General features: G+C 36.6%; 1 protein-coding gene across 2 annotated transcripts in view; it reads left to right on the top strand.

The window, feature by feature from the left end:
- Nucleotides 1-24,880, top strand: part of PPM1J (protein phosphatase, Mg2+/Mn2+ dependent 1J) — a 36,308-nt gene that overhangs the window by 5,137 nt on the left and 6,291 nt on the right. For both annotated transcript variants that reach the window (XM_072425819.1, XM_072425825.1), the window contains exons 3-9: nt 9,422-9,557; nt 11,666-11,983; nt 18,487-18,599; nt 19,958-20,042; nt 20,551-20,669; nt 22,618-22,681; nt 24,659-24,766. In XM_072425819.1, coding sequence (XP_072281920.1) covers nt 9,422-9,557; nt 11,666-11,983; nt 18,487-18,599; nt 19,958-20,042; nt 20,551-20,669; nt 22,618-22,681; nt 24,659-24,766 — 943 coding nt within the window. The remainder of the gene's footprint in view (nt 1-9,421; nt 9,558-11,665; nt 11,984-18,486; nt 18,600-19,957; nt 20,043-20,550; nt 20,670-22,617; nt 22,682-24,658; nt 24,767-24,880) is intronic.

Genomic DNA, 24,880 nt, shown 5'->3' with positions numbered 1-24,880 from the left:
TGTGTATTTTTCAATTTTAATTTTTGTGCAGGGAACTCTCTTTATTAAGTGTAGTGACTACTTCTTTCTCTCTTTGTGCAGGGTAACTGGCCATGCTGCCTGTAGCAGCCTGTACTGGGTGGGCTTTGCTGGGTCATCTTGCACTATGCTCTATGCACATGCTATCTGCAGCACATTGATGATGTCACTTCAATGTAAACACAATACCAGCTCAGTTTGCAAAGTACTTGGTACATACAGTGTGGATTTACTGTATATACTTTTTCACTATTGAGGTTTTCATGATTTAACTGAAAACTTTAGTACCTAAAATTCAGTGTTAAATTCAAGAAAAACTCATGGCTAGAAGCTAAAGCCAAATAACTTTACCCTGAATAGGGTTACAAGATCCTTACTCCTCCAGCTTGTGCACTGAACACTGAGTGACCATCTAGTTGTGTATTGTCTGGTAAATTGGAGGTGACACAGCAAACACTAGAAAATAGTCTTCTTAGTTATATAGTACCTCAGGCACATTGCCTTGCCGTCACCTTCGATTTTGCCCACTCCGCTCAGAACATTTCCAGGTCCTGTCACTTTTACTTGCACAACATTTCTTCGCCCCTACCTGTCCCCAGAGACCATTAAAAACTCCTTGTTCAGACTCTTATCATCTCTAGTCTGGACTACTGCAATATCCTCCTCTCTGGTATTCCACTAACCCGACTCTCTCCTCCATCCTCCCCACCACTCCTCTTCAGCTGTCTCTTTGTAATTCTCTTCATTGGCTTCCATTTCACGTCAAACTCATGCTCCTGTGCTTTGCCTTCAAATCCTTCCACAGTTCTTGTCCCGCCCCACTTACCTTTCTGACCTGATAGAAAAACACCCCCCTAGCTGCTCTCTTTGCTCCTCCAATCACCTACTAATGACTTCCTCACTGATAACCCCATCACATTCCAAGATGGTTCCATGGCTTTTCTAGAGCTGTCCCTATTCTCTGTAATATTCTTCCTCGTTCGTTTTTGCAAATTCCGTTCCGTTTGCTCCTACTTTCTGTTTCTTTAAAAAGTCTTCTGTCTCCTAAAACCCTCACTACTTCACCCCATTTAATATCCCCCTTCCTAATATGTGATAGTTCCCCCACCTCTTAGATTGTAAGCTCTTCTGGGCAGGGTCTTCTCCTCTTCCTGTGTCACTGTCTGTATCTATCTGTCATTTGCAACCCTGTTTATTGTACAGCGCTGCATAATATGTTGGCTCTATATAATTACTGTTTATTAATATTATTAATAATATTAATAATAATAGTATGGTAAATGTGTGTATATCATAACACTGACTGAACAAAATTACAGATCATTTAGCAATAAAAAACATTACATGTGCTTATTTCAGCTGTGTATTTACCTTCTTGCACAAACTGCAGTACTTAGTAAGAAACATACCTGTACTGCTTTTCCAGACATAAACAGAAAGTCCTATTTTAAAGAAGTGCGTTATTGTTTAGGACATATTTCTACTTTCATTAATGTTTCATGCAGTTGAAGAAGTGGGAAGTATTTTTTGCCACCAAACAACACACTATTAAGCTTTGTATAAAATAAATTCTGTTATTATTGTAAGCTTCCCCTTTGTTTTTTATTTATAGCCTTTTTGCTTTTCTGTAAGTTTTACTAATGATATTCTTTGTATGTGTAGGCAGTATATGTGGTTTCCACCTTTTATTTATACACATAATAGGATATAATACAATCACATACTTACCAGTCCATGTAGTTCAGCACTGTCTGAATTTCTTGTCTAATCTATGGATTTGGGTTCCAGTTGTCTCTGCATATTCCACTGCATCACTGCGATCATTTGTGTGATCTTGTAGAATGTCATGAAGCCTCATGAGATGTGTGACCTGTGTATCGTACACTGTGGACAGCGCAGCCCATGTCATTCTTGCCTAGGCAACAAATTAAAAGAAGTAAGGTTATGTTCATACTGGGGTTGCATTGCAGTTACCACTTCCTCCTGCCAATAAACAGCCTGAGGGAAGACCCTACAAGCAGCTTCTATTTGTGGCAGCCCTATAGAGAATGAATGGGGGGGAGCAGGTAACAGTACAGTACCGCCCACTGTCAAATCTGCAGACTTCCATTCTTTGGTTAAGAACCAGTGCTTCAGTGTAAGTGATCAAGTGGCCGTCAAGGTGTCAGCTGATTGAATTATGTGATGTAGAAGGAGGAGAGGGTAAAAGTTAGGATTTTCTAGTGTCATAGGTAGTGGAGCTTTGGGAGGAATATGCTTTAACAAAAATACAATCACAGACAGTTTGTCAATTTGGCCATTGAAAGTAAAGTGGCAGAGGCTCTTGTTTTTTTTCCCAACTCCCCTTTGCTCTTCTTTACTGCGCTTCCAAGGTGCTTAATCTACTTTCACAGCCCCAAAATGCCCAGTGATTCTGAGAGACTATGTGACCCAAATACCATCAAATTATGGAGTATGTAATTTAATCCACCAGCTATTCCTGGTGACATTATCTGACAACAGGCTTGTTGAAGGTGATATGGAGCAATAGGGGGGCATTAAAAAGATACATTTAAGTGTGTTAGACACGGCCTTTAGAGACACCAAGTTATGGCAAAGTGACAAAGTCCTTTTAAAGAAAAAGTAAAGTAAACCTAAAAAAAATACGCACCTGCCTGTAAACTTACCTTTGCTTGCTCCAACTTGGGAGTTGGCATCTTCACACAAGTCTTGGATTTTGACGATCTTGATTAGCCAGGCCAGAATGACGTATCTAAAGCGCTTTTGGGTCATGCTTTGGGGTCAGCTATATGAGATATTTGTGTTCATTACCAGGAAAGATCTCATTTTCAAAATTCTGTCTATACTGGTAGGTGATTTCTGTAAGTATGTGGTATGGAAATCTAATAGGATTTGCCCTTTATTCATGGGCATTTATATGATTTCCAATAATTTTTTAGCTTAAATCACATCTGAATGTTCTGATAAAAATTATACGGAAAAATGTATGAATATTGCTACATTTATTGTAATTTATTGGGATGTAAAAGTTGCTGAAGGTAATTCTGTTACTATGTGGTCTTTAGTAGTAGCTTCTTTTTTTTAAAGAGAGAGGGCAAATTAATGTATATGATAGCAAAAGCTAGTGGTAACAAGGGCAACTTTGAGTATTTTTTTTTTTACTAAATCAGAAGTATTAGGGGCAGGGGTCTTGTCTGATATCCCATGTTTGCTGCTCCAGCCACACCTTCATCTAACACAGTGTCAGATTTTTCATTAGGAAAATAAAAACTGTAATTGAGTGCTCCTTTCCTATCCTCACATTTCCTGACTTTAGATTTGCCACAAGCATCATGATTATGGTTACCAATGCATTAGGATTTTAGTGCTTTTCTTCTCAGCTCATCCCTTTTACATTTTAACTGTAATTTGCTTGGCCTTGGAGGAATATCAAAAGCTGACAGCTGCAGTACTGTTTTTGCTTATAAGTGAATAGAAACAAAAAAGGATTGAGAAAAGGTGAAGTTCTTCATAACAGTGGTAAGATGGATGATTGAGTAGAACTCTCACAGAAAGTCAGAGTGTCAGATTCATAAACCTACTGAAAATATATAAATAGATAAGATTATCCGAGGACAATGTCAAACATGTAGGATGATTCATCTTCCTGATACAATGTGACATTTTGGGTAACAGCCAGCGGTGTTGCAATCAGGGTCATACAAGCTGAGCCCTGGGGTATGCCATCTTTTACTGCCTTGTTGTGAACTCACCATAATACAGAGTGCTGCAAGCAGACGTGTTAGATGGCAAAACTAATAAACTGTCTGGGAACTGGGATGATTTTCATATATTACCTCTGTGACAACAGACCAATGCAATCCTGTGAGGTCCTTGGACATTTCTGTCATCTGGCATATCTGCTGTGTATTTTATAATTATATACAAGAATAGTGAGGTTTGGGTAAGCAGAGTGCCAAGCAAGGAAATTTTGAGATCCTTATTTTTAATTAGATATGCCTATTGCTACTATGTCTACTGTTCCCAACATTTTTATGTGTGTAGGTCTCTCATCATTTAATTTATTTACTGTAATATCCAAATGTTATTTACTAATAATAAAGATGATATATATATATATATATATATATATATATATATATATATATATACACACACACACACATTTAAGTCCATAAATATTCAATATTCAATTCAGTGGGTTGAACAAAAAAAATGCATAAAATGTGAGGAACTAAAGCCTTTTTTTAACACAATCACTTCATTTCAGGTCCTAAAAAGTAGTTGGACAAATGAAAAAGCTGAAAAATAAAATGTTTATTTCTAATACTTGGTTGAAAACTTTTTTCTTCCCTGAAGATACTCTAAGACAGGTGTTTTGCAAAGAGGGCCAGATTTGGTGAGGTGAAAATGTGTGTGGGCCGACCATTCTGCCTGACATTCTTTGAACCGTTAACATTAAGGGTTAGTGTGGTTTGCATGGGTCCCGCACAGCACACGCCCACCAGGGTGACGTGAGGGATTCCCTGTGCACGAAGTCTGGTGTCAGTGCAGGCTCTGTGCAGAGTTCTTGGAATCATAGTGGGCGTGGTCCATGCGGGTCCCACACAGGACACGCCCACTATATTGATGTAGTGAATTCCCTGTGCGCACATGGGATCTGCACTGAGTAGCGGCCGATAATTGCAAGGCGGTTGATCAACTCTAATGAAATATACAATAGCTTTTTTGTATGAGTGTATTTTATACTGTGGTCAACAGTGCTGGGGAGCCGCATATTATTGATTTTTTTGACAGAGGCTACGGGCCAGTGGAAATCTGAACACAGACCGCAATTGGCCCCAGGGCCGAACTTTGGACCTGCTCTAAGATGACATGGCCATTATTCATCATAAAAAAGCAGCTGTGGAAGCATAAGACATAATTTTCAAATCTTGGGATGTATTTGAGAAAAATTTACACAGCAGTCTAACTTTCTCATCTTCAATACAAGATGACCAAAACTGAATGCAACTCTGGACAGAAGTAAATGCTGACCTTGCATAAGCTTATCAAAATAAGCTTATACCGCAGCAAATACATGCTGTAATCGAAGCTAAAAGCAGTCCAACAAAATATTAGATTGTGGTATTTTTTTTACCAGGCACAGTACAGTTTACCCTACATTTTAAGCCTATATAACAATCATCAAAACAACATGTAACCAGAAAACAATACAAAAATACCCCAATGCAGTCTACATTTATTTACTACATAGAAGCTGAACTGAATGTTTCAACATCTGTACAATGTTGAAATTCCAAACACACACATAGTCACAGCAGACCCTAACCCAGTCTGGGACATATAGTCCAGGAATAAACATGCACAGATGACACACAGACACGAAATTTGGGCAGACACAGTCAGGATGGGCATGCATATAGTCTCTGCAGACATGTACACAGTCAGACAAGACCTACAGCTGTCAAATGATACACATACAATGTATGGAGACCTTAATCTTGCAAATTATGGTGGCTTCCTTGGCGCGCAATGTGTTTAGCAACATACAAGGGAGGAGGACAAGCCGCTCACAAACTTAGTGAGTCAATAATTCCCTGAAAACACAAATCATAATATAAATATTTAATGGCATGGCGACATTAACTCCTAGTTATTATGGAGGATGGTAAAACAGATTACCAACATGCAAAGAGTTACGGGAAGACAAAAGATTGCATACATAGATACAGTATATAGATTTATAGAAATGAAATAAAAAAAAATAAGAATAAAAAAAAAACTACCAATGCCAAATTCACACAGCCATTTTATACCTTGTGCTAACATGGTCATATTACGACAATATGTTAAAACCATTTTACTCCTTATGTTTGTGGCATGGCACTATAGCACATGGTTGATTAATTTCGGCAAAGTCAGAATTTTACACTGTCCCTCCACACTGTCCTTTACTAATGCATATTCAGCAAATCAGAACATAGCAAAAACAGTGTTTTAGAACCCCCAAGAGTGGTGTTGAGCTGGTTTATTGGTTGGTTCATGAAGGGACCCCTGGTAGTTCCATCATGCTGCTTCTGGTGTCATCTCTGGAGTCACAATAGGGGTCTATTTATAAATCACTTCACTCAAGAGTCATTTTTATTATTATTATTATTATTATTATTATTATTAATAAACACGATTTATATAGTGCCAACATATTACGCAGAGCTGTACATTAAATAGGGGTTGCAAATGACAGACTAATACAGACAGTGATACAGGAGGAGAGAACCCTGCCCCGAACAGCTTACAATCCAGTACGTTGGGGAATTTACACAAAATAGGATGGGAGATATGTAGTGGTGGGAAGTAGTGATGGTTTCAAAAGTCAGAAGAAGGGCAGGTTGGTTGGAAAAATGGGTTTTGAGTTTTCTTTTAAATGAGCAGAAAGTAGGAGCAAGCCGAATAGGATGAGGAAGACCATTCCAGAGAGTTGGGGCAGTACTAGGGAAGTCTTGTATCCGTGCGTGTGATGAGGTTATGGGTGAGGAAGTCAGTAGTAGGTCATTGGAGGAGCGGAGAGAGCGACAGGGGGAGTACTTTTTTACCAGGTCAGAAGTGTAAGTGGGACAATAACTGTGGAGGGATTTAAAGGCAAAGCACAGGAGCGTGAATTTGATTCTAAGGTGAAATGAAAGCCAGTGTAGAGATCTGCAAAGAGATGCAGCGGAAAAGGAGTGGTGAGAAGGATGGATGAGTCTGGCTGCAGCATTCATCCAACTTTTACCCAAAATTTTAATATTTTCTTATTAGATTCAATTTGAAAATGTTAGTAACTATTACTTACATTTTTCTAATTAAATCCAACATGAAAAGTATGCAGCCTTTATTGTAAAAGCTGAGTGAATATTGGGTGGAAACATTTATAAGTAAACTCCTTGAATAGGCAATTCTTCCTTATGTCTTTCAATTTTGATGGACATTGAAGAATAAATAAACATGCTCTGTAAAGCAGAGGACCTTGGACCAGGCACATGGAGGATGGCACTGTACACTAGAGCAACAAAATGCCCAGTTACGTTGGAGGTAACCCAAATAATATAATTTCATTCAAAAATACTTTCTAAAAAATATATACAGATAAAGAAACCTAGTTATAACCCACATTAGACCCAACATCAATGTACACAGGACACAGTACTATTACCAAGATGTAGGGAAGTAAATACAGGAACAAGTTGTACTAAGAAAGAATTCCGGGCCTCCTAGCTGAGAGTCACAAGACTGAATGTGTAATAAGTAGTAAAACTATATTTTGCTTCTCTCCTACCCACAAAGGAAGTCTGAGATGCTTTGTTTTCAGATTTACTACCACAACATTATTAGGGCAGCTCTGAAGAGTCATGTTCATTACATTTGCTAACACCCAGAAAGCATTATTTATATATATATATATATATATATATATATATATATATATATATATATAATATAATATATAAACTTAAAAACCAGTGGGCAGCCTACAAGTGCTCTCCCAGTTGATCCACATGTCCAAAGATTAAAATTAAATATGAATATTATCCCTTTTATTATGCGTTGAAGTGCTGTTACACTAATATAGTGTGTTCCTCCTTGATACTAATGTGAATGAGATGGTAAGCAGTAGTCTTACAGACCTGTGGTAAACCAAAGCAATTGATAGCACGCTCAACTTTTCGCACGCTTATTGCATGCTCCCAACTACTCCAATTCAGCCAAATGGGAGTGTTTTGGAAGTATTTTGTACAAAGGTTTGCACATGGTTGCGTTTGCATTCAGGTTGCTGTGTAGTTGCAGCACAGTTCCTTAGAGCAACATGCTGCTTCTGGCTGCCCAGTTCCTTTTCCTCTGCTAGAAAAACTGACCTGCCAGCACCAATACAAGGGCAGTGCATACAAACGTTTTGACCTTCAGTGCAGTTTGATGCTTCTGGATGCATGGCAGCAGTTTTCTCTGTGCTCTGGAGTGGATACCCAGGCGATTTTAAATTGTGAGGGAATTCTGGCATCTCATTTTAGTTTACTGATAAAAGTCAAATAAAATGATCAAAATGAATTTGTTCTCGTTATCAATTAAATAGATTTTAAAATAAAACAAGGCATTAAACCAATAATTTAATATATTATTTGTTACTCTAACTTTTAAAATGTATCAAAATCCATTTTTTTTTATTTTTGAATGCAGTGATGATTGGTTAGAAACGACTAGTTGTGACTGGAACTGAAAAAAATAAGAGTCATTTTCTATGATGGACTCTTGTTCTGATGACAATTGTCTATTAGGTTATTGCCTCACTTAGAGAGATTTCTTCTCAATTCTTGTGTCTGCAGGACAAGATGTTTAGAGGAAATCCCCCCAAATAATAAGTATATACTAGTTCCCAGATCACTGATGAATTAACACACATACTCTGAAGACCAACGATTTAATGCACATAAATTGGAGAGTGCTCATCGCGGTGTCAAAGTAAAGTCAAAGTTGGTGACTTGTCACTGAGGGGTAAAATACATAATCTGGGACTAATCAGTGAGTATTTCATGCTTATGCACTGGAGACCTTCAACAAGGATAATAGTAATTTTGTTTTTTTAATTTATCACCATCTATTTGATGTAATTGATTTGAATAGGGAACTGGATAAAAAAGAGGGATAAAAAAAAAATATCATGTTTTTCTACATAATTTTTATATCTTATAAACAGGGCAATACAAAGATCGATTTTCTGTTATAATAAGGAAATATTGCATATTGGTATTTTGCATTTTCATTTACATCCAGCAGGTAGCTCTAAGCTCCTTTTTTAGGCTTAGCATTGTATCTTAGCTGATACATTGCTCAAAGAAGATAGATGTTTACAGAATTCACTTTCTATAAAAGCAGTGACTTGTCCTTTTTTAGGGGCACAGTGTTATTTTTTATTCAGAGAAAGAACTGCAAAGCTTTGGATGAAGGAATAAGGAGAGAAGAGGAATGAGATACTGTTCTGATTTATTCAGTTATGTGTATAAATTTAATTTTGTATAAAAAGAAATAGAAGTCATGAAGAAGAACCTGGGCCTTCACCCACTGGTAGGGAATATGGATGCAAGAATTTTTATATCCAATGTATCATATCTGTCTAATATGAAATACTTACATTTTTTTGAATTTTGACATTTATTTATGTACATCTTACAATGGAAAGCCCTGGATCTTTTGGGGATACACCTACCAATCTACGTCAACCCTACCCTATACATGTAGTATAGTAGCAGGGTTTACTTATCTGAATTATTGCTAGTATTTTGCTTTTATAAGTTTAGTTTGGTAAAAAAAAAATAAAGTCTGTATGTAAATTTGATCTTTCTATGCATTTTCTAATTTTCATATGTAGAGTGATTAATGCTGGGAAGAGTCATCACAATGAAGACCAGGCGTCTTGTGAATTTGTTACTGTTGAAGAAAGAGACAGTAAATTGAATAGCAAATGTAATGAATCACAAAACTCTGATGTGCAAGAAGATACTAAGGTAAGCTGTGAACATAAATTATAGGGTTAAAGATCAGGGATTTAAGCTTATAAATGTTATATTTATTGCTCTATTTAAAACAACGCCAAGCAAAACACATACAATAATTAAGGCTGGGTATCTGATGAGTGTTATACAATTACTTTAAAAATGGGTGGAAAAGTCCACAGCGGTTTCACACATTTTTACCAAGACTCATTTTCTGTTCACGTCTGGCAAACAAAATAGAGGAGTTAGAAGCCCTTATGAATGACGCCCCCAATGACTTAGTTGGTATTGCTGATACCTGGCTTGATTCTTCACATGACTGGGCTGTCAATATTCCTGGTTATACTCTCTTTAAAAAAGACAAAGTAAAACAAAAGGGTGGCGGTTCCTGTCTGTATGTGAGAGGTGACCTGAAAGTGAATGTGAAAGAAGAAATTGTTGATGGAGCATGTGATGAGGAAGAGACATTATGATGGAGTTGCATATTGAGATGCATAACACACAGTTAATTATTGGAGTCTTCTATAGGCCCCTCAGAGCTAAAGAAGAAATAGAGAATCAACCACTTGTACAGACAGAAAGGGCTGCAAAGGCTGGGACAGTGCTAGTGATGGGTGATTTTAACTACCTTGACATTGACTGGGGTAATGGCACTACAGGTACAGCAAAATGGTGGATATTTATGAATTTAATACAAGATAGTTTTATCGTACAGCTTATGAACGCCTCAACTAAGAATCATACTTTACTGGACCGAGTTTTTTCCAACAATGCAGTGACCATAATACAGTTTCATTTAACATAAGTTATTAACAGGAACCAAAAACAGAAAGGATAAAAACATTCAGTTTTAATAGAACAAATTTGCCATTATTAATAGCCATTTTGCATGACTTGGACTGGGAAGGAATATTGTCCTTAAAGAACGACTGAAATGGGAATGTTTCAAGTCTGTTCTACACAAACACACTGAAAAATACATTCCAATGAGTAATTAATTTAAGAGGCCAAAATTAAAACTTATGTGGCTTACAGCTAATGGTAAAAATGCCATAAAGAATATGTAAAGGGAACTCCAAAAATATAAAAATGAAGGATCACCTTCATCGTTTGAAAATTATAAATAATATAACAAAAAATGTAAAAAAGGAATAAAATGTGCAAAACTTAAAAATGAAAGACAGATTGTAAAAGAAAGTAAGCCAACTATATTGATAGCAAAAAGATCAGACCTGAGCATGTAGGCCCCTTAGAGTGAGGGTGACTGAAAGGTTGGTGACTGGGGATAAGGAAAAGGCAGATTTACTAGCCCTTTTTTAGCTCTACAAGTCTAAATTGATTATAACAATGTCATTGTCTTAAATAAGCCACAATTACTCAAAATTGATATGATTGAGAATCAGCTGGGTAAAATTAGGTTTGACAAAGCACCAGGACCTGATGGATTACATCCATGTGTCCGCGACGAGCTGAGGGCAGTTATTTCAAAGCCATTGTTTCTAATTTTTAGAGATTCTTTAATCACTGGCATGGTACCAATGGATTGGCATTAGGGCAATGTGGTTCCCATCTTTAAAGGGAGCAAAGTCATTACCAAGTAACCACAGACCAGTAAGTTTAACTTATTGAAGTTCTAGTTTTCTGGTAGAAAATAATATTATTAGTGATAATTAGCATGGATTCAAGAAAGACCGAAATTAAATAGGTAGACAGTGGAGTAGCAGTGGATATAGTGTACTTGGACTTTGCTAAAGCATTTAACATAGTATCCCACAGACTGTCAATATGACTATAGATTTAGAAAATTCAATCTGTAAATGGATAGAGAACTGGCTTATTAGTGGTATACCCCAGGGTTCAGTGTTGGGACCTTTACTGCTTAACATCTTTATAAATGATATAGAGTTTGGGATTAAAAGTACCATTTCTGTGTTTGCAGATGACACCAAACTATGTAATGGAATTAAGTCCATACAGGATGTCTATAATCTTGTCTTTTTTTTTGTTTGTTTTTGCTTTGTTTTTCAGCTGTACTCAATGTAAGTTATGCAATTTAAGTTTGGTTTACTAAAGGAACAGGTTTTACATGACTCATTTTCAGTTTGTTTTCCATACTTTAGATCAGCGATGGATTATCTTTTTATTACTGGGGACTTTTTGATGGTCACGCAGGATATGGATGTTCTTTGACTGCATCAAGGCTCCTTCACCTACACATTTGTGATCAGCTAAGAGACCTTGTACATATTCTCCATCAGCCTACAGTTGCTGCTCCTCTGTGTCTAGACAATGAAACAAGGAATAAGATTGTTTCAAATACACAGACTCAGGAGAAAACAGAACCCCCTCTGGAGACTGCATTTCGCTTCCACCTTGAAAAACAAGTATTTCCTGAAAGTCTTATAATTGGTGCTCTGGAAAATGCTTTCAGGCAAATGGTGAGTAGATAAATATTCAGGCTGACTTTGGTAATGGTTGGTGTAAAATACCTGAAATATTTTTTTTTATAAATCAGCTGTTAACTTAGAAATAGTTTATTAATTGCTATCAAATTACAGCAATACTGGTCTATTGGCATTAAAAAAGTTTTTCAATTATTTTCTATATATCTCAGCATCATATATTAATATTCACCCTTGAAGCATAGTTTTTTTAAATATAGTGTTTTTGAACAGCTATTTGGGTTATTAAATGGTTCAATATTGAGCTAGGTATGTTTAAGTGCAACAAATGCCAAGCTAACCCAAAATATCAAGGAGTGCACCTAAAAGTGAAAAGCAGCTTTGCTACAATTTTTCTAAACATTACATCAAGGGCCCAAAACATTTTGCTGAATCAAAAAGAATTAACTTGACCTGACTTCTAAAGCTTCACTAAAACATAACTGTAAACCTCATTGTACCCCTTAAATTAAAAAAAAAACTAAAATATTGGTAAACAGGTGGTTCAGTATTAGGATCTTGAATAAGTGCCCAAAAGTATCACTGCATTAAAGTACCCCCGAACACATTATTCTTCTGTACCTGAATACTTCAACTGACCCCCAAAACCTTATGCCACAACTCCTAAATATTAACATGGCCCTTTATGTTTTTCCTAACCCTTAAATTTAATGTTTAGCTCCTAACCATACACCCTTTCACTTTGCACCCAGATTCACCTGGAAAGAATGTTTGAGGAATTCCAGATTGATTGATTATTCAATATAAACACTAACCGTCCAGTTAACTTTACCCAAGCCCAACAATAACCTAAATCCTAAACTATGGTCTAAAACTACATTAGCTTTACTTCTGCTGTTCACTTCATCCTCCATAGTTGTCTCTGCATCAAATGTGAACAATGCCAATGCTAAGTTATCAGAGTCAATATTTTAGTTCTTAAAGTGGAACCAAAGTCCCACTTTGAAAACTGCCACGATCAGGCAGGTGTTGTTTGCAAGAAGTGACATCATGTCCCTTTTACAATAAATATTCTTGTAAAATTGTCAAAGTGTCAAAAAATCACTAGATACCCTAAACCTGGCTTATCATACAAGCATCATTAGTGAATGAATTTCATCCCTGTCTGGGCAAATCCAGATGGTCAAAGATGTACACATAGAAGAAATGAAGGTGGAAGATGGTGGTGCCTGCAACGATTGGGGGACAGGTGAGTATCAATTGGGTTTAGTTCCGCTTTAAAGTTAAAGTGGATCTACCACTTAGATATGATGTACTGTATACTCAATTGCTTTTAACTAATTGTAAAGAATGGTAATTGTTTAGATGTAAAACTGATCTTTTGGTGTCAGTAGTGCCACTCATATCCCTGAAAGAAATATGTATATACCTGTGGCAATTAACACCTGAGCTGTACGAGGATATTATTTTTGGGTCAGTAGTTCAGAAAATATTAAAGGTAGATGATCAGAACACCAACAATCAGGCAAGTTGTATTTTTAAGAATCCAGTTAGAAATGGAAGCTTACATAATCTCTGTTAGGTATGATTTTTCTATCTAAACCTGCTCTGTCCAAAAAGAATAAAAGCTTTTGGTTTATTGGTTTTAACCAAACCCTAAACTTTACTCCATCTCTTGCTAAAATGTTGAAAGAAAAAAAATAACCTTTTTTTTACCTACAGCTCCTCCTAGCCTGTTAATAAGTCACTGTTGCTATCAGCTGTAGGATCTACAACTAGTGCTTTATGTACAAATGTAAACATAGCACTTATAGTGTATTTTAGAAAACAAAACTACAAAACTCTGCTATGTTGTAGCCGGTGCAGTAAACTTTGACATTATTGAACCAGCAGTCTCAGAAAGTATTATTCAATAAAATACAATAAGAAAAAATAAAATGGCATGATCAGTGTTGTTAAACACACCAGGTTAAGAATTCATACAGCTGTATATCTCATACTTTTGCATTTTGTTTACAAGCTGTAATTTCTTCCAATCTTCATAGCAGCTCAAGAAACACCACTGTACCTGTCTAAATAGACGGAGCAAACAGGCAGCGCACAATGTATACAGAGTATTAGGTGTGTTGTTCTATCTATTGTATAAAGAAGCATGATCAAGCTATGTGATAAAGCAGTTTGCTCTCTCCAACCAGAATGCCAGGCATACCTAGATACACTCACATACCAGAAAATAAAATGCTGTTTGTCAAGAGGAACTAAAAATAACATTTTCAGGGTACTGCTTAGACACAATTAACACTTCTAGGAGTTTTAGGTATAACATAGCAATTCTTTACTTTAGGTTTACTTTACTTTAGGGGTAATTGGAGATCAGACATAAAAACATTTCAGAACAGTGCTGATAATATTCCATAGTTGTTGATAAGGCAGACCGTGCAAGGTCAATGGGCCACATAAAGGTGGTCACAGTCATACCCAGCTTGTAGGGAATATGTCTCTCTAGACTGGAAAGGGAATTGCTGGGTAAATGGGCTGGATATTGTAGATTTCCTACTTGTGGCTCTGCATCTGTGTCAGACAGTGAGTGCAGGCAGTGGAGTAGGGTGAAGATGGGCAGGGCATATAGCAGGGAATGAGGGCAGCGGGCCCCAACAAATGTTCTGCACATGTGCCCACTGTTGGCTATGTCCTCCACTGAATGAATGTATAATCCTTTGGCTTCTTTTGGATTATCTTTCCTTTTCCGGAGACATTAGGAGAAAGTGTGTAGCTACAAGAGGTATACACATGTTGGCAAACTGCCATTCACAAAAATCACTTTGGCTTTGGTGTCTTTATGCCTGTTGTATTTCACAATATCACACTGTTCAGCAAGTGCTCTGTGAGTGATCTGGGCATGGAAACATTTATTTCAAAGTTTAATATTCTATCCTAAATTTAGGATTTTTTTTAATGTGTAAATATTAACTTTGTTAATATTTGTTAAAGTTCATTAACATTTCTTTAAAAAATATTAAAAAAAAAGTCTTGAAAAGAGCAGCATTGCAAACAATTATCATGTATGAAGTTCAATTATAAGGGGATTTTACAGAAAAAGCCAAAAAAATCTTCTGAAAAATAATCAAAAAATTACTTAAATTTATTTTAAAAAATTAGTGTTATTTTCTATCTAGTTTATTTAACTAACTGCCTGAAGCGGCAACTACGCTGCCTCTCTTCTCTTCCCACTCTATGTAGGACCTAACTGGTACCTTGCTTCCAAAGTAATATTGACTCAGTACTACTACCAATATCCTGTAAAATCCATCTATCTAGGTGGTATTGTGACAAACAATTATTACTACGTCAGGCCTGTCCTCCTACATGTTTTACCCATGACACAACAAACTGCTGCAATCCCAACCAACCTGAAAATAACAAAGTCTACACATCTGTAACATACCCCTGAGGAAGCCCCTTTGTGCGAAACGTGTTAGGTAACAAGTTGTTTCATTGGCTAACCTACACTACAAAATTATTAAGCATATCTAGCACAGGTTGTTGATGTTTAGTTCAGTGGCCTCCACCCCGTGATTATATAATGGGAGATGGATACATAAAATCCTATGTCAATGTATACTAATATTCATATCACACTATTTTTCTAAAATAAATATTTGAAAAACAGCCTTGAAGCCCCTTTCTTTTCTCTTTCTCAATTTTTCCACATTGGTTAATGTTATAGGGGTGGCTATAAATACACCAACACTATCCTAAAGAGTGGGAAAGGGAAACCCGTCCAGAATGTTATAATATATTTAAATCTATAATTGTCACCAACTACAATTTTTTAATTTACCATCCACTTGTTCAATAACTGATTGACTTGTTCAAATATTCTGAACTACGATTGATTTTACCATTTTATCAAATAACCCTGAAACACATTTTTATATATTGTACATATATTGTATTTATAAAGCAGTAAATCTGATATTCACTGATATATGGTACAATTAGGGCTCCTTCACCCTTATAGTGTAAAATTGTGAGGTTGGCAGCTCTGAGCTGTACAGCGAACTGCTGCTATGTGCCTGAGACCTGAAAAACCCATTGCAGTTAACCAGATTTGCACATAGCTGCAGCCATTGTACACATCTCAAAAGGACAATCACATAGCCAAAAGCAGCTTGTCATTTTTGTGAACCACAGCACAATCTGCCGCAGTTGTATGCAAAAATTAGTTTCCATTATTTCATTAATAATATAATAATGAATATTACGGATGAGCCTGAAGTAAAATGTTTCAGCTTACCATGGGTCTGAAATGGCCTAATTGCTTATTGCTCAAGGAATGCCTACCAAACTGGAGGAAACCTAGTGTTTCACGGGCCCCTGGATGACAAACATTGCCTTAATGGATTGAAGTTCTAACCATTGGTGGACCATTCATTTCTTAAAGCCTTGGATTTCAACAAAAAGGGCCAAACAAGCATCTGGCCCTCTCACTGGATAATTGTGCAGGAGAATTTCCCAAAAAATCAATGCTGCAGGGCTGCCTGCGGGAGATGACTCCTACAGGTAATAAGTTATATGAGACGCAAGTACAAGCAGCCTTGGGATCATCATCACATCCTCTGCCTTAAAGCAGACCTATCACCAACATTTTTACTTTGCATAAAAGGGTAGACAACCTGTTAGACAACCTGCTATGGAAAGTAAAAATGACCTTCTTTTTTTTTTTCCTTAAAAAAAAAAAGGTGAAGCCCCTCCCCTTCTGTCCCTGCTGCGATAAAGGCGGAATGGGAGTACAACCCTCCTAGGATATCCACGTCACGCATCCCAGCAGGATCTTGGCTGCTCCTTCTGCACATCAGAGCTTTTTCTTACATGGGGAGGAGCCAATCTCACACATGTGCAGTGAGTTTTCCCTTTACAGCACGCTATGTCACCCGATCTCGGGCCTGCACCTGTGCCTGTTGTGTGTGTATCTGTGTCAGTCTGTTATTGGCTGGGATGGGGGATCAGGCTAGCTGGCCTAGTGGAGAAAAAAGTATAAATTCGTCCTTGGCCGGTTTATAGAAAGTTATATTTATCTACTAGCATCATAAAACAGATGTCAGCTATTCCTCTACTTGACACACTCTGTATTCTCTCTAAATACTTGATAGCTTTCATTATTAATGCAAGTTTGTTGTGATAATACTGAATGCTTTCATAAATTAATATTACCACATAATAATCTCTAATAACTTTAAGGCAGGGGTAACGTAGTCTTTTCATGCAAAACACAAAAATTGCAAGTTTATCCTTTGCATTACCAATATTACTAATATGGAAAGTCTATGACCTGTGAGCTGCTCAATCAGCAGAATAGTAACCATAAAGACAGACATAATCCTAGGTCCTGTCTTGTGCCTAAACAACACATTTGAGACCTTCTAAAATGCTAAATGACACATTTTTGAATGTTTGCATTTGCAAAAAAAAGGGGAAATCCTTCTTGTCCCACCTACCTTTCTAAACTGATAGAAAAATACACCCCTAGCCACTCTCTTCACCCCTCCAATTACCTACTAATGACTTCCTCACCTCATCACACACACGACTCCAAGACTTTTCTTAGAGCTGCCCCAACTCTCTGGAATGGTCTTCCTTGTCCTATTCGCCTTGCTTCTACTTTCTGCTCATTTAAAACCGCACTCAAAACCCATCTTTTCAAACTTGCCTACTTTCTTCTGTCTCTTTAAGCCCTCACTACTTACCCACCATTCCATATCCCCCCTCTTTTTGTGTGCTTCTTCCCCCACCTCTTAGATTGTAAGCTCTTCTTGGTGGGGGCCTTTCCTCCTCCTGTGTCACTGTCTGTATCTGTCTGTCATTTGTAACCCCCTATTTAATGTACAGTGCTGCAAAATATGGTATATAAATACTGTTTATTATTAATAATAATAATAATAATATTATTCCCTTGTGCTCTTCCAGTGTACCATTTGTCTTCAATGACCCCCGTGTCACCTGTGCTTTCTGTCACTTTCTTTGTCTCCTGTGTTCCCCAGTGTTTTTGGTGACCCCTGCATCACCGGTATCTATTATCTTGATTTCTGATTCTTGCCCCCTGGTTCCTGACCTCAATTGCTTGCTGCCTGCCCCGAGCCTGGCACCTCAAGAGGCTCTGGAGAAGACCAGGCTGCTGCTTTGATTCTGCATCTTGGCCTTTCTTAGGGCTCAGACCACCTGCTCAGTGTTTTCTTTGCTGGGGGGCTCAAAGATAAGGGAGAAAAGTCCAACCCCTGTCAATATAGCTGTCTTACACAATGGCACAGCATGAGTAAAGGTTTTGAAAGTCAGTAATAATGAAAAAAACTGCTGCAGGGAGAGCAAGGGCAATAACAGTAACTGGCTATTTACCCTCCGCTGGCCATTTTTGTAAATTTTTTTAGATTTGTAACGATAATAGAGAAAGAAATATTGCAAATAAAAAACCCTAAACATTATATACCCATTTCCTCTACTGGCTTCCATTTTATGTGCTATGTTTATCTTCATTGTTACAGGATGAACAAATTGAAAGAGAGAGAACCTCACACAGTATAGATGGTGGCTGCTGTGCACTTGTTGCTGTCTGTTTGCTGGACAAACTGTATGTAGCCAATGCTGGGGACAGCAGGTATGGTTTATTTATAACTTTGATTGCTACATAGAGCTATTTATTCACAAAACATTTTATGAATACAATAAGCAGAATATTGGTAATAGTTTCAAGCAGTGGGGTTGAGAGGAGAAGGCTTGCCTTTTGTCTTCCCCTCTATCCTCCACTGTCTGTTAACCTCTGTCCACCTTTTCTCTATCCCCTTTCCCCTATCTTATTTTTACCTGCATCCCTACCTTGTTTGCATAATATATGACTTCCATTTTGTTTTCTCCAGTTTATTTTCTTTCAGAATTTTTAATATTTTAAATGCCATCTGTGTTTTTCTCTAACCCTTTCATGGCTGGGAAAATTAGTCTTTTCAAAATATTTACAGACTGAATATATCAGAATTTTACAGTATAATAGCTATGATGGGCTAAATGCTTGATAACCTATAGTGTGGTCTTTAAAGATGGACAAACCTTTACAGATGGAGAAACCCTTAAAATACAGAACCTTGGTTGAGAAACACTGCTAAAATAAATACTTATACAATGTCATTTTCTCTGGATCATGGTCACTCCCCTTCACAGCAGCCTATGTACTTTAGTTGGGTTGGGAAAACCACAAATACATTACATGGATGGCCCAGGCAACTCTAGTACAACTCTTAGTATGTAAATATGGTGCTTCCTTTACATGTGAATCCTGCAGCCCTTAGTTCAAATTTTCAGGCAGATCAGCATGTAGGGTTTATTAATGCATGCTTACCAGATACAGGTCAAGGGAAAAACATCTATATTAACGAGATGAATGTCCCATTTAAGCTCCGTGTAAGGAAGGGATTCTTCACTAAAAGGTCTGTGAAAATGTGAAATCAGCTCCCTCACGAAGTAGTTTTCAGCAACTACTCTAGATTGCTTTAGTAAAAAGCTGCATGTTTTTCTGGAAGCACAGAATATAACTGGGTATTAAGGCTTTAAAGTAAAGATAACAGTGACTGTTGATCCAGGGAACATCCGATTGCCTCATGGAATCAGGAAGGAGTTTTTTTCCCCTGTTGAAGCAAATTGTACCAGGGGTTTTGTTTGCCTTCCTCTGGACCAACTATGTCTTATAGGGTTTTATATCTGGGATATGTTTATTTCCCTAGTGGTTGAACTTGATGGACTTATGTCTTTTTTCAACCTAACCTACTTTATGTAACTATATTGTTTTAATGCTGAATACAATATAATAATTATAATTATCAGTCTTGGTGGAATTGTTTACTAAAGCCAGAATATTTGGAGCTCAGTAAAATTTCTGTATGACTGTCATTTTTCAATTGCTGTATAAGGTATTTTTATATGAAAACTTCATTTGTGTGACTTCACTTTTTTATATAATTTTAGAGCCATTATCATCCAACAGGGGAAAACCATTCCGATGTCGCAAGAGTTTACTCCGGAAACAGAAAGGCAAAGACTGCAATTCCTAGTAAGAACACATATTTAAAGGCACACTTCTTCCCTAAACATCTGTCGTGCAAACTATAATGGACATTAATGTCTTTTTTTATTATTGAAATTCCAATTGCACTGTAGCTAATTTTGCTAAAATTATTCTGTTATTTATCCAGCTTGTATCTGAATTTTATTGTATTTACTTTTAGAAAACATTTTAATTCTTCAGAAGGGGAGGTGGTTATGTATGTTAATCATATAAGCTATATCCTATTATTGTTTAATGGCAGTTTTAAAATGTATTTCAGGGAAACAAAGGAGGCAGAAAGGGTGCTTAACAAGCAGTGTCTGACAACCCAAATTTAAGTTTACATCATAAGTTTATCAGTAATTTCAGACAGTAAGGCGACCTATGCATCTGCATATAATTTACCAAATATATCAGTGTGTGTGTATATGTATGTCTGTTTTTCTCTTTTGTAAACTGAAAAAGGACAGGTGGCACAGTATCTTATAAATACATGCAATCTTTCCTTCATTAGGCTTCCTTGAAGCCAGATCTGTTGGGAAATGAATTCACATGCCTTGAGTTTCCAAGAAGAGTACAGCATAAAGAAATCAGGAAACGGATCCTGTATCGGGACCACACCATGACAGGCTGGTAATATACAGAGTTTCCGTCTTAATTTAGATCACACTAAAAAAGTTGCAATATATATATACATTTATGCATATATGCATTTTGATATATCTTGTCTAAACCTTTATGAATTCATCAGTGCTTCAGCACCCTCAGCAAGCTAAAGACTTGGACCATGGTATTCTTCATCAATGCCTGAGGCACCTTCGGCAACTTATAGACAGGGAACATGGTTTGCTTTATCTATGTCTGAGGCACCTTCGGCAACTTATAGACAGGGACCATGGTATGCTTTATCTATGTCTGAGGCACCTTCAGCAAGTTTAGACAGGGACCAGGGACCATAGTATTCTTCATCGATGCCTGAGGCACCTTCGGCAACTTATAGACAGGGACCAGGGACCATAGTATTCTTCATCAATGCCTGAGGCACCTTTGGCAACTTATAGACATGGATTATGGTATGCTTCATCAAGATTGATCACCTTTTAGGTTAGGTTATTTTCACTTTAAACTCTTTTTTTCATGTAAATCTACCCAGTTTGCTAAATGATTGTTAATTCCTAAATGTTCTGAAACTTGACTGTTTAATTTCTACTGTAGCCCATGATTTCTTTCCATTTTTAAATATTTATGTTAGACTTTGGCAACACTTGTTGGTATTTTCTGTAAGCATCAAGCTTTTGCTCAGTATAAATGTTTCCATTTCAAGCACATCATGAATCAAATTAAATGCTTGTACATCTTTTTGTAATGTACTTTTAAGAATCTGCAACATAAAGCCACCTAAATTCTGCTTATGGTGTAACCAGGAAAAATCTTGTGCAAAAAGTATGATACAGCCAAGATTAGAAACAGTCAGCATTTGCTGTTAGTTTGGGTCACTGAAGAGTTCAGCAATATCTGTGCTAATCTACATTTTGTGGTCAGGTGATGTCATCTTTTGCTGACAGTGTGTAAGCACTCTTCTGTGAATTCACATCAAAAACATATCCTCTTATATGTATCACATTGTAAAGTTCACATATTCAAAAATAGGCAAGTATTTGAATTTGATCTCCCACTCTTGAGTATTTATATTACAACTGTGTGTTTTCTTATTCACTTGCATTCTCTCCTTCCCAATGAATATAATTTATTTTCATTATGGAAGTTGTCTGATCACCTCTATTATTTTAATGCTGATAACAGGCATATGGAGAAATAGTCAAATAAATGCTGCTTTCATGATTACATATCTGATAGCTTTTTAGAAGTGTAGACTGGTATTGTTAATTGTGAAATCTTTGAGAAGATTTACTCTCGTTATTTGTTTTGGTGACCACTGTCACCGGGACTAAAATTAGGTAAACTCAAACATTTTTAGTTTTTACAAGGAAAGCAAATAAAGAAAATATACTAATGGGCACATCTGTTTAGTCTAAGAGTGTATTTTCCTCTCTTTCCTCTCACTTTCTGTTTTGTTCAAAGCACAGGAAGTGACGATTAACCTCCCAGGTGGGAGAGTTATAATTTACAGCTACAGAAGCTTACAAAAAATTTATAGTTTTAGCAGGAGACAGGAAAAATATGGAGGCCCTAAGGTTTTAGCAGGAAATAAGTGAGTAATAGTACAAACATCTGTCACTAATAGGAAAGCGTTAAATTTATATTTAAAATTCTTGATTAAAACAAATATCAGCCATATCAAGTTTTCTAAGATAATGGATAACAGTCTATACATGTTTTAAAGTATACAACATAGGAAGCAAGCATTTTAAACACACAACTCTCTGATTGTACATTCCTGCTCTGACACTGACATCAATGCTTTTAGTTATAGAAGCCACATCTTAATGCATGGTTTTGTTTATGCCTTTATGTATTAATGTTTAAGAGGAACTCATATTCCTAAAAAGATTTATTTCATTGTGTAAATCATCAACAAATACTTTATAACATTTTACATTCACTTTTTTTTTTAAACCAGGGCTTACAAAACAATTGAAGAAGATGATATGAAGTTTCCTCTTGTATATGGAGAAGGCAAAAAGGTTTGTAGACTTTAAAGTTAACAATCTTCTAATTATTTTTTTTGCATTATTAATTTAAGAAAAAAATGGAAATCCTTTGTAGCTTAGCACCATGCTTGGTAAATACCTCTGCTATTCTGTTGGTAAAGTTTCAGTCTGGTTGTCTGTGCCTCGGACTCCTCAGTCTGCTTTTCACACTAAGAAATCATATAGGTTTCGTTCATTCCAAACAGGTAAAGTGGGTCTTACTGCAGAAATAGAGGGGCAATAGGTATCCACCTTTCCACGTGACTAACAGGATAAACTGGTGTTTAAATTTTCAGAGAACAGTGAATGAAGTCTAGTATCACCTATTTAGGTTTCTCTGTGTATAATGAAAAAACCTCCATAAGATCGTACAGTACTTGGTCTTATTAACCTACTTACTAACTACTAAAATAAGTAATTAAAAAGCAAAACTGAACAAGCAGCTTATTGTAATAATATGGTATGCTTATTAGAAGGGAACTAAGGATAGGTTAGTTATCAGTCATACTCAGCCAATTAGAAGGATTTAATCCCACTAGGCTGTGCAGTACTTCATATAAAATGCATATTCTTTGGTGTGCATTGGGTTGGGCAGACCAATTTTTTTAATAGGCTGCCCAGCGCTCCACAATAAACTGAAAAGTCACGCATACTGTGGTTTTATATGCTTAACGAACCCTGAGGAAGACTGGGTGAAAGACTGGTTATAAAGGGTAAAGAAGGGTAGGGCAGAGTCTTGACATCCCAGTAATCTAGTAGGTTGCAATAATAGAGAAGTCTGCATTTTTTTCTTGTAATTCTTACAGCCATAAAAAATATCCCAATAAATTACATTTTGCACACTTACATGGGTAGGGGAAATTTTCATCCAACACACCTGACTGATATGTTGGGACCTAAGGATTAATGTACCTCTTCAGCAACAGATCACCTATAAATGTAGTCTATATCTTGCTCTTATCAGTATACTTTACTTTTACTTTATTAGTATACAGATTACTTTTGTAATCTATTATTACAATGGAGGCTAAGGAGTTAGATCAGGTCTACCTTGTGTACACATGGCTCCTGTTTAGCGCTTCCTCTTTAGCATGGCATAAAAGCATTTCCTAGGTGCTCAAAGTGTCTACTGCACTAAAAGTTGTTTAGTTCCTGCTATAAACCACTGAAGCACTGAAATCAAGCAAATTTTAGAATGGCCAAAAAATTTAAAGCAGCGGCATGTGGCTCAGGAAGATAATCTTAAAGTGTATCCCAAGCCAACAAAAACAAAAATATAATATATTGCAACTCAACATTTCTTAGGTGCAGTGGCTGCTAGCTTTTTTTTCCTTTACTTTGAATCAGTAACCTAAATTCTGTCTTAGGGTGGCTATGCACCCTCACCCCAATATAAAATGATTTCCTTTATCTTTAACTGGCACTATTGCTGGACAGCTTGTTATAAAAATATCACTATACATAGATGGTCAAGGAGATTCAGAAAATTTGACTTTTATGCAAATTTTACTGACTTGAAACTTATCAAACACTACTTGGGAGTAGTTTTGAATTTCCTCAATTTCAAGTCAGTGCAATTTGCATAACAATTGCAAGAAGAACATCATTGCGAGCAGAATTTTCTGCATCACATTGCCTGTATGTAGAACAAAACTCCTGTGCTAATGCTGCTGACAAACTTCCTCATTTATGGTATTTTGATTGTGCCCATACTTCCGTTTACTAAAAACAAGGTTGCAAAAATGGTGGCATCATGTAATTGAAAAGCCTAGCCCTTTCATACAGTAAATAAAGCAGCTTGTTTTACAACATGCATGCCAGCATAATCAGTAAACACCTACTGTGCAAATAAAAATGCAAATAAAAAATGATTAGTATTTAACCTGTTAGAATGAACTATAAAGATACAGAAATGATTGAAAAAATATGACTGAGCAGTAAATCTTCATTTCTAATAGTTATTCTTTGCAGGCTAGGGTTATGGCAACCATTGGAGTAACACGTGGATTTGGGGATCATGACCTTAAAGTGTATAATTCAAATATCTACATTAAGCCATTCCTATCGTCTGTGCCTGGAGTAAGTATTCTATTTTTATACCTCGTGTATGCATCTTAAAGTTTTATTTTTCTACGTCCTGTACTTGTATTTTACTGCACATAAAGTTTGCTAGACTTTATGGAGAAAGTGCTA

Source organism: Pyxicephalus adspersus, chromosome 1 (assembly GCF_032062135.1).
Source record: "Pyxicephalus adspersus chromosome 1, UCB_Pads_2.0, whole genome shotgun sequence".
Lineage (NCBI taxonomy): Eukaryota > Metazoa > Chordata > Amphibia > Anura > Pyxicephalidae > Pyxicephalus > Pyxicephalus adspersus.
Note: the sequence above shows the minus strand (reverse complement) of the source record. Positions and strands in the feature narration are given on the sequence as shown.